The 15,813-nt window shown below is 45.0% G+C and overlaps 1 protein-coding gene across 2 annotated transcripts in view; it reads left to right on the forward strand.

Annotated features, from left to right (window-relative positions):
- Positions 1–15,550, forward strand: part of cntn1a (contactin 1a) — a 69,896-nt gene extending 54,346 nt beyond the window's left edge. For both annotated transcript variants that reach the window (XM_030095873.1, XM_030095874.1), the window contains exons 13-24: positions 29–156; positions 1,602–1,774; positions 2,496–2,619; positions 5,892–6,053; positions 6,320–6,469; positions 7,093–7,163; positions 8,416–8,650; positions 9,721–9,824; positions 10,161–10,350; positions 10,918–11,030; positions 11,114–11,270; positions 13,769–15,550. In XM_030095873.1, coding sequence (XP_029951733.1) covers positions 29–156; positions 1,602–1,774; positions 2,496–2,619; positions 5,892–6,053; positions 6,320–6,469; positions 7,093–7,163; positions 8,416–8,650; positions 9,721–9,824; positions 10,161–10,350; positions 10,918–11,030; positions 11,114–11,270; positions 13,769–13,845 — 1,684 coding nt within the window. In that variant the 3' untranslated portion in view covers positions 13,846–15,550. The remainder of the gene's footprint in view (positions 1–28; positions 157–1,601; positions 1,775–2,495; positions 2,620–5,891; positions 6,054–6,319; positions 6,470–7,092; positions 7,164–8,415; positions 8,651–9,720; positions 9,825–10,160; positions 10,351–10,917; positions 11,031–11,113; positions 11,271–13,768) is intronic.
- Positions 15,551–15,813: the final 263 nt, after the last annotated feature.

The following is a 15,813-nucleotide window of genomic DNA, read 5'->3' on the forward strand; positions in this document are numbered from 1 at the left end:
GTTTCTCCTCATTCTGGCTTCTCCTCAGGATGTTCATCTGGGAGGACGGGAGCCTGGAGATCCTCAACGTGACGCGAGAAGATGAAGGGAAATATACCTGCTTTGCAGAGAACAACCGAGGGAAGGCCAACAGCACGGGCACCCTGGTGGTCACAGGCAAGTTTACCGGAGCCACATTCAGGTCAACAAGGCAAAAGTGGAGGTTAAAAACCAATTAGTCCTATGTCATATTAAATAAACTATATAGCTAAACCATAAATGTGATAAAGCTGCAAGAATAAACTCACCCTGAGAAAAGGCTCAATGAGCCACAAACAAAGTTAAAGGGACATCATGTAAAATTCAAATCATGCCTCTGTTGTCCATTGGGTGGCAGTGTTGAGTTAATTATTGCCAGTGGGTCCATTTGCTGGCTTTGTGGGGACAAAACTTACGTAACACTGTGGGGAAAACTTGTATAACAAGACCAAGTTGCTGATTTGGTAGGTAAATAAGCAGGTTATCACACGGTTGTCTTTTAGATGGAAGTGTTATTTTGAGGCGGCACTGTGGCTCAGTTTGCAGAGTGGCCATCTTTCATTCGGAACGTGGTGGGTTTGATTCCTTATCTCCCCCTGACCACATATTAAAGTGTCTTTGAGCAAGACACTGCATCCCAAGTTTCCCCCAATGGAAGCGCTCCTCTCACAACCAAAAAGCATTGAATTGAGGTTCGTCGTGTCTAAATTGTGAATGAGAGTGTGTGTGAGTGCCTCTGTGTTTGTGTTGTGATGCACTGACAGCTTGTCCAGTTTAAAATCCGCCTTCATCTCCTGGAGTCGTAAGTTAGATCAGTGGATGGATTACAGCACCTGGTTGACATAAAGGACGTCCATGTGTAATGAAATGCTGCAGAGGCCACACCTGGAGCTGAAGGGAATGTTTCATTTAGAGAGCAGAATTCATTTGAGATGTGTTTTTATGTGCCTGGTGTTTCCAGGACAGTCGGCGTTGCTTTGACTGATGTCAACCTCGGCTGACAATCATTGGTGTCGCTCACAGTCACAGCAAACAGTCCCGACCTCCAAATGTCGACTGCGGTTGAATAATGGGCCTCTGAACAGAGCGACAGCATACACGCTCCTGCTGGATATTCAGTCATTTCCCCAAGGGCAAAGACATGAGGGAGCTGCCTCAGATCCAATGTGACAAGCCCTCAGCTCTTAGGCTGATGTGAGGGGAAAAAAATGAAGGAAAACTTGAGTTATAAACAGAATTAAATTCATTTATTCAACACAAATAATGCTTGAAATATTATATTGTGTTTTTTATTTTGTAGTCATGTATTCTCTTGCCCTGTCAGTTTTCAGTTATTTTTCACGCCACTGTCTGCTGGTGCTCCATGTGTAACTCTCTTCTGCCCTCTTCTGGACATCTGTGCATGTTGAAGAGTTGGAGCTTATTTCCCCAACCATATGCTACAGTTTCTGCTTTGGGTTTTGACACAAGGAATTATTTTTTCTCTATATGATTTTCTATTCTTCCTTTATTCTAAATGGTATTAGTAGAAAAATGAACTTATATCCCTTCACTGTGATTCCTTTTGTAATTTTGACCCCCAGAGTCGACAAAGATCACTTTGGCTCCTTCCAACGCCGATGTTAAAGTGGGGGAGAACGCCTGGATGCAGTGTGCGGCGTCGCACGACGGCACCCTGGACATCACCTTCATCTGGTCCCTGGACGGCAGAGTGATCGACCTGGACAAGCACAGCCAGCACTACGAACGCACCCCTGTGAGCCCCCCGCCCCGCTCCGATCATGCTTTCACAGCGACCAGCACAAGTAACCTTTAGAGTTCAGTTTTAGACGTGGATTACTTTGGTCTCTCAGATTTAGCTTGGAGTCCATCCACATCAAAACCATATTTGAGGTCGTGTTGATTCCTGTCCTGTTTTCATTGGAGTACCTGAAATGGAAAACTACAGCGTGATTTAATAGAACGTGGCTCTAAAATTCATTTCACTTCACGTCCAATCCCTGAGTGGAATCCTGCCTTCTATATCAAGTTTAATAGCAATCTCCGCTAACATCCATTACTGTTGACATGACCTACTCTTGGTCTCTCTTAGCGCCGCGCTAACCAGAAGTGAGTGGTCTGCCGCTCTCGTTTGTCACTCTGCCCGCGAAGCAAACACCAGATTATGACTGTGATTGATGATACCCCACTTCTGCATGCATGGAGGATTTTCCCCTCGTAAAACTGGGCTCGGGTTCCACTTGATACTGTTCCTGCATTATTAGCAGAGCCGGTTTTAGTCGTCAGCGGCTGTTATCCAACGCAGTGATGTGTCTGAAACGTGCTGCTTCCTGCTGTGTTCGGTACAGAGTTTGACATTTTCACATATGTAGCCTTCCGAGCAGATTTCTCCAATCACTGTCTGTGATGAATTCAGTGTCTTGGTGTGTGGCGTGCAGACGTGAGGAGAGATGCTCTTTCTTTTTTTTTTTTTGCAGAATGGGAGCTCAGAGGGAGAGCTGTTGATCAGGAACGCTCAGCTGAGACATGCTGGACTCTACACCTGCACCGCTCAGACACCGGTCGACAACGTCACTGCTTCTGCACACCTGGTTGTCAGAGGTGAGCCGTGAATAAAGCACTGAAAAACACCTTTTTATCATACACTGGGCAGCCCTGGCTATTTGGCTGTTTTAAATGTGTAAATTAGGTTTTGTCCTTGCAATCTTGACTTGAAAAACTTCAAATCAAGCTATTTCTCCTCATGTCCTCAGTAAATTTCAGGTGTTTTGTTGTCATTGATTTCCATGCAGCCAGTCTGACAATAAACTGAGCTGAATTTAGTCCCCGAACTAAAAGGATATTAACACTCCTGCTTTAAACAGTCTTTTTCCAGTGGTTTTCAAACTGTAGGCTTTGACTCTCCTGGGCGAGGGAGAGAGAGAGATTTAGTGGGGGTGGGCACAGCAGCAGGAAAAGTCTTGGGGCCATTGGACGCCTTCTCCCAGCATGCATTGTTTCCTTTTCATTCTGGAGAGCAAATCTTAGTAGAAAGCAATAAGTCGGGGGTCAAACCATCAAATATTGCATTTTTAAGCCCAGTTTGAGAGGCGAATGGAAGCACATCAGCTTCACTCTTGAGCTTGATTGGGTCAGACTTTGGTTGGAATCCTGGTTGTGGTAAAGAAGGACATCCAACATTACAACTCGCCAAGCTGAGATGACTCTCTGTGAAATGGAGCGGCTGAAATGAAGCAAGAGTGCAAACAGTTGCAGACATACGTATAGCGTCACCAGGAGTTTCAGACTGTTAGCACAGAAGCAGAGTTATAGTCTCACTATGTCTGTTGACCCCAAAGGTCGTAAACAATAATATCCACTGTTGTGAAAACATCAAGAAGATAGTCAAAACTTTTCCAAAGGAAATAACATGTAAAACAATGTAATGAAATCTTACCAAACTTGATACAGCTAGTAACAGTCCATGAGCGAAGAGAGGTGAATCTTTCCAGGGTGGTCATGTTGGAGCCTTTGTCTAAATTTTCCAAATAATCATTCAAACAGTGACGTTACATGCAAATCAGAATCATAGAGATTCCTGGGTAAAAAGGCTGTGGATAGAAATGTCTTGTGTGCTCATGGTTATAAGACAGAGACGCAAAGAGAACACAGAGTATCTCCTGCTTGCAGGAAAGGTCAGACTGACTGAGGTAGATAGGCAAAGCCAGCTGGAGCCTTTTTTCAGATGGATGTAAACATTTGGATTCCTTGCTTTACTTTTAGATACGACTTTAGTTCACATTTTGTTATTTAAAGGCATAACAAAGGATTTTCTCGAAAAGTCAAAGCCAAACGTCTGTTACTCGCTTTTTGAAAAACGCGCATGCGCCAGACCATCCTACTTGCTCTACTGCTCCTCCCGAGGAAACGCCTATCAAATGTCAGGACTCTTTCTTCCGAGGCCTTTCTCTTCTTCTCATAAACTTCGTGCACAGTTTTCCTCTTGCGACTTTCTGCCATTTCGAAGTACGCGGTGAACTCCGTGGCGCTACGCTGACTGGCTGAAACCGAAGCTCACGGGCTACATGAACACTCTGAATGCGCATGCGCAGATAACGGAAACGAGCGCGCTTGACGGTGTTACGCAAGTATTTCTCCAGCGTGATTGACATGTTGGAGGACCAATAGTTGAGATTCGCATCGCGGAATTCATAGGCTAAGAACATCCTCCACTATAGCTTCAAGTGTAGTTTTGTCCAACATCGTAGAAACGTTTCTCTCGTTTCTTCTGGGCTTTGCAGCTGATCTGCAGCTGTGGTTTTGCTCATGCAACATCAGATGAAACCAAAAGGTTTCTGCGTCAGTCAGCCTTGGTTTGCAGAGTGCCAGCTGTTAGGAGTGAATCAGGTGTAATGAAAGGTGATGAGCATGTGATGAATCACAGATTTTTATCTCATCTCAGTATTTCGAAATGGACAGCTGCTGATTTTGTTACTTGTTCTACTCACCACAGATCTGCAGATATCGACACACACACACACACACACACACACACACACACACACACACACACACACACACACACACACACACACACACACACAAAGCAAACACTGCCCCGCTCCCGCAGCACTCCCTCCTTCACTGTATTTCTACTGCTGGGTGATTCATTACGCCTTGTTTTCACCCTCCGCTTCCTGACGACTCAGAGCTTGCCTTACAGCTCCTGATACAGGCCCAGTGTTGGCAGACAAAGAACCTCTTCAGATAGAAAGCCGGGAATTCGAGCAGCGACTTGGCTGCCGGTGATCCCTGTTGTGTCCTGGGTGTGCTGCTGCCGCCGCCGCCGCTGCAGGTGTTGACAGCTGGTCAGGTGAACGCACGGCGGAGGACTCTGACGTGTAACCGAAGCGCAGGTCCCGGGCCGCTCCTAATGGAGTGCCAAATGCCAGCAGCCCGGGGCGCGGCGAGGGGGAGATGAAAGACGGCCATTTATCACGGCAGATGAGGAAGCAGATCTGTTTCGGGAGATTGTCAGAGCAAATAACGCGGCGCTGCACCTGTAGCTTGTTATTATTGGGGATTTGAGATAGCCAGAGGAGTGTATTCACATGACGAGTGTGTATTTTTGGAGTGTGAAGTTACCGGCTGGCCTGGAATGGCGCTGTAATTTATGACATCCATCAATTAGGAATAGTCTGTCTGAACTTGATTAAATTACATTTGAATATGCTGCCTGTTTCCAAACAGTCATTGTTAATATAAACGGCTCTGCTCAGAATAAAATCAATGACATAGACGTTTAAACTATGGACACTGTTTTCCAAGCTCTCTCTGAAGACGCTCAGAGCAGAGGATAAACTCTCCGACTGTCCAGTCGTCTTCTTTCTTGAGGCTTCCTTACATAATTTGGAAAAAAGTAAATTCCAGCTGATTTCTGAGGCTGTGGTCTTGGAGGGCTCACCCCGGACGCAGTCTGGGTTTTCTATTAAGACATATTTCAGTTCCAGAGGGAAGAAGGGGGCAGGAGGAGCAGGAGGAACACTGAATTCAAAAGCCTTTTTCTTAAGCTTCACTTCACAGGCTGCATGTCAATGGGTTCTCCGCTTTAAGGCCTTAATCCATCAGTCTCAGCGGATGTCTTTTAAAGAAGACACTATAAAGACACGATAAAACAGCTTTGATGTGTTCTGCTTCGTATGCATCACACAGCACCTTTTTAAGACCCACCTTAAGTCATATAGTTGTTACACAACTCCTTACTTCCAATAATTACATTTATTAAACATTTATTACTAAAGGAAAATATGGGAATTTAGATTTGTCAGCCAAAGTGACAGAATCACTTCTCCCTGCTCCTGAAGCTCCTCTCTTCTCCCTCTCTTTTTCCCCAGGTCCCCCCGGTGCCCCAGGTGGAGTGCGAATAATAAACAAAGCTGACAAGAGCGTAACATTGCAGTGGAGTCGTGGAGCAGACAACCACAGCCCCATCTCCAAATATACCATCCAGTACAGGGACCAGTTCTCCGAAGACGTCTGGAAGAACGCCGCCACATGTAAGAGCTGCAGCATCCCCGTCGGCCAAATAAACACTGCAGAGCTGGAGCTGGTGCTCTGGTGTTTTTGGCCGTTCCACACAGCGATACATGCTGGTTCATGGCCTTAAAGATGGTTTGAATGTGATTTCATCACGCCTCAGCGGCTTAAACTACAGGAACGGGCTCTGAAATTAGAACTTCATGGTTGTTTTAGGGACATCTCTGTTAAATTGTGGGACAACGCCACTGTGCAATGTTCTCACTTACTGCTTATTCTTCTTCAGCTCCCGCCATTGTAGAGGGGAACACAGAGACGGCCACAGTGTTGGATTTGTTCCCCTGGACGGAATATGAGTTCAGGATTATTGCCACCAACACTCTGGGGACAGGAGAGCCCAGCAGCCCGTCGCCGAAAGACAGAACCTTACCGTCAGGTAGGACTTCATCGTGGGTTTGGATCAAGATTCAGGACAAAAACTTGACAAACAAAAAACAAAACAGCTAGAATAACTTTAAAGGTCATGAAGTGTAAAGAAAACAAATGTGGCAGCACGGTCCAGCTTTCCATTTTGATATTTCATCGTCAGCCTATTATTTCGCTGTTTACTCTTTTTGGAGTATCACTGCAGAGATGAGTCAGCAGAAATCCCACCAAGCCGTGCTTCCTGGAGCAGAGACACTCTGCCAAACCCACCACCACACAAACCTCTGCAAATGAGCACTCTGGTGAAACCGTACACTGAAATTCAATTATAAAATGAGAATCCCAGACCTGCTGTAACCTCTGCTGAGAAAACAATCGGCATTTGGAAGTGAGCTACTCGACTCAAGGCTGAACAAGAGAACATGTCCGTCTCGATGATCCTCCGAGGGAAAATTCCCTCGCTGACGCGAAGGTGTTGTGTTTGGCGCGTTCCGCGACGTTGATACGGTATCTGCCGCAGAGGAAGGATGTTTGGGTAACGTGGCCTGTGCTGCAGCTCGTGTGGGTTGGCTTTGTTTGTGTGCATTCGGAGCATGTGGGCTCAGAGTTTCTGCCGCTGCCGTCTCATTGCAGTTCCTGTGGTGGCTCCCTCGGATGTCAGCGGGGGTGGAGGCGCGAGCAGAGAACTGACCATCACGTGGACGGTAGGTCGGGACTTTCCAACCAGCAAAGTGGGGAGAAAGGGTAACAGTTCATGTGAGAGCCCAGCGAAAATTGTTCAGTTCGTACTTTACAATATTTTGACGGCTAATATCTCCTAGCTGAGGCCGACCCCGGTTGACTACAGGTAAAGGGAGCGTCAAATGGCAAGCACAGAGAGATACAGTAGCATGCACTCACATTCACACCTACAGGCACCAATCAGCCTTAAATGTAAGTTATTATAATAAGGGGGAGGGGGGGGGATGGGAGTACATAACATGCATATGTGAAAGGAGCACACAAACAAGGAGCCATGAGGAGAAAGTGAAAACCACTGCACCACCAAGTAAAAAGTCATTTTGTTTCTGTTTAGGTCAGAAACAACTTTTTTAATGCATATCTGCAGAAAAGGCTCCCAGTCCATCATTCTAATTAATCAAGTTTTGGACAAACTAAACAATCACTATCAGGAAAATCTCTGCATGAATGACCCTGTCACTTCAATTAATCATGGCAGCATTTGATTAATTAGCTATGCTAGATTGCATTTTATCGGGGATATTTAAAGGCAGATGGCGTCTTGCTAAAGATGGAAATGTGATGAATTTAAATATAATAGTCTTGTCTTGTTATTTTGTTAGGGGTTTTTTGTACAATAACCAGTAGCTCACAACTTGACAGTGACGACACAGGCAGCGCGTTCCGATCAGAGTTGTTTCAGTCCATTACTTGGACAACAGTAAGACAGTTTAAATGAATTCCTGTAGGAGGATGGACAGAATAGATGAGGATCTGACAGCAGATGATATTGTGCGTTTTTCCCCTTCATGCAGGTGTGTTGTCTCTTCGTCATCCCTTTAGCCATTACATCTCAGCTGTCCTCGTTGTTTGGATCCATCACAGCCTGCTCCTCCGTCCCGTGTTTGACTTAATTTTTTTTCTTTTGCAGAAAAAAAAATTTCCCATGGCATTCAGTGCAACTCTTTATAAGTCCATTCTTTAACCCCCACAATGCACTGTAATGAGAATAACCATTTTCTAGTAGCAACAGTCGATATATCTAAATGTAACATAGAATCTACACACACGCTTTGAAAAATAAACGTGTTTTTAACACACTGCAGCACAGGATCAGAGGAAGTGTCTGCTCACAATTTTAGGTGGAGGATGGATTTTTTTCCATAATCTAATAGTTTCTTGAGTCTAAAATATATTTTACATTAATTTCCCTTTCGTGCTTTTTGTTTTTTTCAGCCTGTACAGCCACAGTACTACTACGGGCCAAACTTTGGCTACATTGTGACCTTCAAACCCAAAGAAGAAAACCAGTGGAAAAGAATGGTCGTCTCCGATCCGCAGGCCAAGCGCTACGTCCACAAGGACTCCGACATGCCTCCGCTGACAGAGTTTCATGTCAAAGTTAAAGCGTTCAACGGTGAAGGGGAAGGACCGTACAGCCTTACAGCCACCATTTTGTCTGCACAAGACGGTAAGAGGCAAAGAGATCCGCCGCTTTCTGAGCTCTCATCATGGATAACTGATCTGGAAATGGCCTGAAGAGAACCTTGCAGATCGGCCTGGTGTCAGAGAATAAGAAAATGAGGAACCCTTCAGCGTGCCAACGCTCGGCTGTTTCAGTCTGTCAGTGTCAGCTACTTATCACCACCATGCTTTTCTATGGAGTCACACCCATTTAATATTGCTCCTTATATATGGTGATGAGGAATTTTAATGCCCCATCTCTCTCTCTCTCTCTCTCTCTCTCTCTCTCTCTCTCTCTCTCTCTCTCTCTCTCTCTCCCTCTCTCTCATGGGGGATTATAATGATCCATGTAGCATGAACCAGAAAGCTGATAATTCGCCCAAGGATGTGAAGCATTTAGCCCAGTTATTAACTGCTACTGACAGACAGAGTCGCGATAACCACTGGCACCCCAGACGCGATGGGCTGCAGAGATGCTCTGCTGCCATAGTAACCTCGTTTTGAGACGCCCCGCTGTTTCAGGGGCTGCGATTTCAGATCAGTGCGAGCGGAGTGCTCCCCAGTCAACCTGTGATGACTTATGAATGTGCACACATCCACACTGCAGCACCGGCCCAGTGCATTCATATTTGTTTTAACTCGGTGGACGTAATTGATGGCTTGTTGGTCCGAGGCCCGGTGTCAGAGTGACGGTTTATTGTTCAAGGACAGCTTCCTGGCGGGAGTAGTCGACACGCAGTGTATATATCTGTCTCATAAGTCATGGAGGAGTGTCTGATGAGCCAGTGCGGCACGGCAGAACCCGAGAAAGTCTGTCACTTTACTTGTTGCAGTGATGAATTTGCATTTCTAAAATTATTCTGAGGAAAATGACATCTCTTTAAGCAGCCAACTGATAAAAGAAGCCAAACGGTTTATGCTCAAGATAATGGATCCATTAGTGTATATCAAACAGTGTGTCGATTTACTGCACAATGTTGGAGTTTCGTCACTGTAAATTACTTTTGAGGACAAATCCATAAACACACTCTCATAATGCTACCGATTCATCACCCTGTCCCTCTCTGTGTCCTTCAGCTCCCACTGAAGCGCCCTCTGTTGTCGACGGCAAAGCACTGTCCGCCACAGTGGCCACGGTGTGGTGGCTGCCGCTGAAAAACAGCAGTGTGGATGGATACCAGGTCTGTCCAGACTTTCTGACTAACCACACTGTATCCACAGACAGGGCTGAGGGAAGCTAGAGGAGCATTTCTTCTGATTTGTATTTAAGTCAACCTAAAATAGTAGTTTTAATTGCTGAAAATCCATAAAAACTTCATGTTTTTGGAAATAATGATTCATTTTTGGGATTGTTTTATCATTCCTAACAATTGATGTACAGTTATAAGTCATGAGTTCTGAGTTTTAGTCAATTAATCTACTTCTTGTAGTGACTTTACTGATTGTATTGAATAGCTGTCCAATAAGTTCTGCAAAATACCTCGAGTGAGTCCTCACCATCTGTATCTGTGCTTCAGATAAAGTTCTGGAGAAATCAGGAGGACAGTGAAGGCGGGGCGCAGAGAGCGGCCGTGCCTGGCTCGGAGAATCACACCAAACTGGAGGGCTTGAAGCCTGACTCCTACTACTTCATAGAGATCCGCGCTTACAACTCTGCCGGATACGGGCCGGCCAGTCAGCGTCTCCAGATTCACACGATGAAACCCCGTAAGTTGTGCTGCACAGCAGCTTATGATTTAACCAACCAGGACATGCATGTAAAACGTCTGTGTTCTGGACATAATCGAAGTTTTGCCTCTTCAAACTAGTCGCCCTTTCCAAGGCTGCTGCCAGTCACTTTTTTCCATCTGCAATTCCTGCTAGATCTCTTTCACAGCACTTCTTATTTTTCTATCTTTGGAAGGGAGAAAAGTTACAGCAGTAAAATGCAACACGGTGCTTTGAGACCGATACTGTCCAGATTCGGGCTGAATGTTCGCTGCTTTGACACCATGAAAGAGATCCAGTGCGAAAAGAGGATGATGTTTGCTCCACTTGGGGAAAACTGAGGCTCTCTGGGAGCGTTCAAAGCATGGCAGCAGCGCTGGGAGCCCGTGTCTCGGTGCTCAGGGTCGCTGCTTTGAAGGAGATGTTGGCAAAACTCAATCCAGGAACGTTTTTTATTATCACTCGAGCAGTCCTGGAACTTTCTGATTTCACCTCATAAAAACAAATTCTGAGTAATTTTCAAATGAAAAAAGTAATTTATTCACTTTTTTTTTTCTCTCCTTCCAGCACCAAGTCGACCCCCGGTCATAATAGGCAAAAAGCTAAAAGGCTCTTTTATAAACATCGCCTGGGAACACGTGGAGCCGATGGCGAACGAATCGCCTATAGATGGTTACAGAGTGCGTACATATCTGACTTCTGCCGCATGTCTGACGCGCCCGGCGAATCGCATTTCTCACGCAATACTCGTACGTCTTCGCAGGTGCTATACAGAGAGCGGAACCAGTCCACAGGGACTCTGTACACAACCAGCAAGCGACACATAGACCTGCCCATCCACGCCAATGGGAACTACGTGGTGGAGGTCCGGGCGCACACAGAGGGGGGAGACGGGGCCATGGTGCAAGTCGACCTCCCAGGTAACAGCGTCACTCGTTTGAGACGTCTTCAAATCATTCAGGTGCAGTTCAGTGAGAGGAACCTCTCACTTCCATGCAGATTGAGTTTCACACCACTGCGAATGAAATAAAGACTTCAGTCGTCTAATGACGTTTTAAATCCGCGGCGCTGACGTGAGACACTGCAGCCGTCCGCTCCACTCTTGCCGTTTGCCAATAGGATTATACCTGGTTCAAAGTTAGCAGCAGGTTATCATTCGTCGCAGCTCAGGGGTTTCCTGTGGGCCGGAGTCGCTCTGTCACTTCAGGTTTTATACTTCAGATTGGAAGACTGAGACGGTCCGTGACTAAAGCCCCGATAGCCCCCCGACCCAATCCTCTCGCCGGCTGATGGAGTGACAGGCGGAGGCCGACGAGACGGAGGGAGGCCTTAAACCTCTGTAATTGATCTTGATGAGAAGAGGAAACCCCTCCTGTGGTTTGCCTTATCCCTTATCATTCAGTCCAGGCCCCACCTGACAGCTTGATTTCACAGACCCGGGAATTTAATCCGGGAGAGATTTCACATGCAGGGCACTGACAAATCGAGGGGCGTTTAAGGAGCTCTGCACACAGTTGGGATCTATGACCAAGCTCAAGACACCAAATACAGTCCTTCGCATGGTTTGCAGATGGAAGCTGAACTCTGCTGTATTGTATTTCAACATTTTTCTGTGTTGAAGTCACTAAAAATGAAAGGTCGTCTGGGGTCAGCGGGGGTGTTGATGGGTGGAGGAGGCCTCTGCAGGTTGGAGTCTGGCTTACAGCTGTCAGCGTTCTTTTTTTATCACCTCCTACCTTTTTATTTTGTGTTTTGCTGCACCTGAATGAAGTTGATATACAAGTGTTTTTTGACTCCTTATTTTTCATATTTCTTGTGAAACACTTCAGAGTTCAGTGGAACTTGATTGATATTAAACATGCGTTTAACGTCACAGCAGGCAGGAATTTGAAACAATTCTATAGCAAAAAAAAAAAACAAACTTAAATTGTAGTGTTTTTGACAATTATTTGAAACGTGGATATTATACAAATGCCCTGTGTGTGTGTGTGGAGGGGTGATTAGTTTGTTCATTTGTTCTGCAGTGTGGGTATAATAAAAAGTACACCTGTAGATCACCCACTCTGGGTCAAATGAGTAATTATTCCTAAGAAGTGAGGCATTGCGAAGCAGAACGTACACATAAGTACAATTCTAACAAGTCCAGTACCTCACACAGCAGACACAAATGTAAATTATTCAAGCTGTGATTTTGTCTGTCAATTGAAACTGAACGCTTCAGGAACAAACCCTTTCTTGATTCTAGCATCTGCTTTCTTTTAATCAAACAGATGCTTGTTAATGAGAGCTTTTTATGATTGCGTGCATGAGGCCAGTCTTTCTCATGGTCTCAGTGATGTCCATACTAATGTGAGAAAAACATTTGGCTGACTGTTCATTCTGGCTAATGACCTTCCAACAAGATGATTTTATACAGTAATTGAAATCGTCAGCTTTGTTTTAATGATCAGAGCAGGAAGAAACCTGATTTTTCCTGTGATCAATGCCTCTTTGAGTTGTTTGGTACTAGAAGTGCAGCTTCTGGGTCCGTCTCTGTTCAGACCAGGACGATTTCTTTGCATCATGAGGAGGTGTAGAAGGGATCTACTGCTCAGATTCAATCATATGTCAGTTCACTTAACTGTTAACTGTGTCCATTTTCATAACACCATCTGACCTGAGCCACAATATTTCATGTTTTCAACATCTTCCTGTTGCAGCACATGTTCTTCACGAAACACTCATCGGCTTGAGGTGTTGGAGCTGGGAAGTACTTTAAATATGCAGGACAGCGTCCCTTCAGGACTGTGAATGGACTCCACTGGTTCAGAGTGTCAGCTATTATTAAATTCATTTTCTTTTATTTACGTTCTTCCATCTGATAACACCTTTACAGATGACAATGAAAAGGAAAATTTTCCCAGGAAAAGCGTATCATTCATTCATGACTCATAAAGAACTGAACTTGTTAGACTGACGAGCAGAACTTGATGTTAAACTTGACAGCAGTTGAGTTTGTGAAAGCCTCCCTGACTCATCTTACTGAGACAGCAGGTCAAGACGAGTCTATTTGCGCCACGGTTTGAGCCCCTGACGGACCTTCTCCACAGCAGAGGACTCGTCTCCGGCCGTCTGTGCTCTTGTTTGTGTTCCAGGATGTCAGGAGGTCAGTGAAGCAGCGCAGCCAAGGCTTTGTAATTTATAAATCAGACCTGTGCCTCGCTGTCGCTCTCGACAACTCTTTTTCACTCTCCTGCCACTTGACATTATACTTTTATTAGTGTTTGTGCTTCACATCCACGCACTCCATCTCCATAGCTCTCACAGAGGCATTGCATACACACTTCCCCAGAGACGTGTGTGTATTTACTCTTATATCAGCTGCAGAGACTCATTATTTTCCAGATGTAGCCTCATTTCTCCTCTCTCTGTCTCTCAGGTGGAGGTGTTGAAGCTGTCCAGTCCACCGGCGTCGTCGTCCTCCTCCTGGCGGCTCTCCTCTGCCTGAACCTCTGAATGTAGCGCCGTCTCCGTCTTCGCGTCCGAGACTCTTATGGTTGCTTATGGTTTAAGGACTTACGGGACTCTTTCCACAATCTTTTGGTTCCGCCCTATAACCCGGGATGTCTCCTTCCAGCTCTTTCCCTTCTGGAATACGTTTGTGGAAACAGACACAGAAATGGAGAAATTGGAAAAGGACAATGACATTCCTTATTTATCCACAGAAAACCTCTCTGGAGGAGTGTCAAAGGAGTTCTGTCAACTTTTAAATATGCCTTATATAAACGACTGCGCTTGCCTTTCACAGTAACTTGTTTTAATTGAAAACGGATCGTGACTGGAAGTGTACCCTCTGCACTTGGCGCTGGTTGACTGTTTATCTTTTTATTTTGCCTCGTGAAGCCGACCTTTCTCACCTGAAGATGCCGTATGTTCAGAAACGTGGGCTTCATTTGATGTGTGAGGTTTTTAGGGACTCAATCCTACAGTGCATTCCATAGTTCAACAGGCGAACAAGTGACTGTGAAAGGAAAGCGTACGAGTTTATAAAAAAAAAAAAAAATGTCTTCATGTCTTTCTTTACTTACAGTTCAGTGGCATTTTTTAACGAAACAGACCCTTTGTTACAGAGATACAGTCAAAGCAAATCTCCCCTTTGGCATACTTTATTTTATAACAAGCACAAAGAAGAGAAGAGTTGCTGTCATTCTGTGATGATATATTCAATAACTGATATGGTTTTACTGTCTAATATCCTGTTGATGTGATTGGAGGAGGAACGGATCGATTTAACCCGCAGTTTCAATGCTTAGTTCCAGACCATAACATGAGCTCTATTAATGCTTCTGTCAGATCCTGTGCATGTTGACTATAAGGGAACAGTGGGAGGCCGTCTCGTGCATACTGGGGCTCGAACGTAACTGCAAAGCGAGGACCGAACACATCAAACGTGCAGCTTCCGACGCACAACTGCTGCAAACTGTGGTGAATCCGATTGGCTGTGACCTCTCACCATGCAGGCCAATGTTAAAGATGATCATTTCAATATGTCAGTGACCTTAAACCCACCTTAACTCTCCTCTGTTTGGACTGTATCATGAGGACCTCAGTGGTACCAGCTGGTGCTTTGTAAAGAATGTTGGCATTTTCTTCCACGCGTCTCATTTCCCCCTCGCTGTTGGCTTCGTGTGTGGGAGTCACTATTAACCGTTACAAAGAATGGTAGCGACGTTCATGCCCTCCAATAATCGTGCAATGTCTGATTCATCCGCGGCAACTTCATATTTTCTAGTGAGACGGTTTGCCTAGCTCCTGTAACAGCAGTCTAGTTCATTTCCTTTTTTTCATGATCTAGTATAAACTAAAGGTAATCAAAGCCATCCATATCAGTGGTAAGAGCCCATCCAAAGCTCATGATGTTGTTTTGACAGCATTATTTTTATCTGTTTATTAACATATTACAGAGATATATAAACCTTATCAACTGTTGTCATATTTTTTTTGTTGTTGTTATTTTCTTGTTATATCTGTCTGTCTTTGCCCACCTCTGGTTGGACAATTTTAAAAAAAGTTTATTTCCCTCAAACGGAGGAACAGATGTTGTGTTTGAAGTTCCTCTCATTCATTTCCGTGTGACTGATGCCGGTCATGCTTCTACATTGTGACAATGTCAATGTCCGCCACAAAGTGCTTTTCCCAGTTTTTCTTCATGCCAGAAATCATAAAAAAAAATGGAAAAAAAAAAAAGGAATTGCCAAAATGCATGAATGCCTTGAACTTTTTGGACGAAGCAGCGGCTCAACATTATAACATGCATGAGATCGGAGGACAAAGTGGTACAGTAACATCATAGCAACGTCTCAGCCTCTCAGCATCGTACGAAATACATTCCACTCCTGAGTGACTTCCCTTTACGTCAGAGGAAGTAGAGATCTTAGCCTAATGTGCTTCATCAAGCCGGTCATCTCATGCAAAGGAGAGGAG

This window comes from Salarias fasciatus, chromosome 7 (genome assembly GCF_902148845.1).
Source record: "Salarias fasciatus chromosome 7, fSalaFa1.1, whole genome shotgun sequence".
Taxonomy (NCBI): Eukaryota; Metazoa; Chordata; class Actinopteri; order Blenniiformes; family Blenniidae; genus Salarias; species Salarias fasciatus.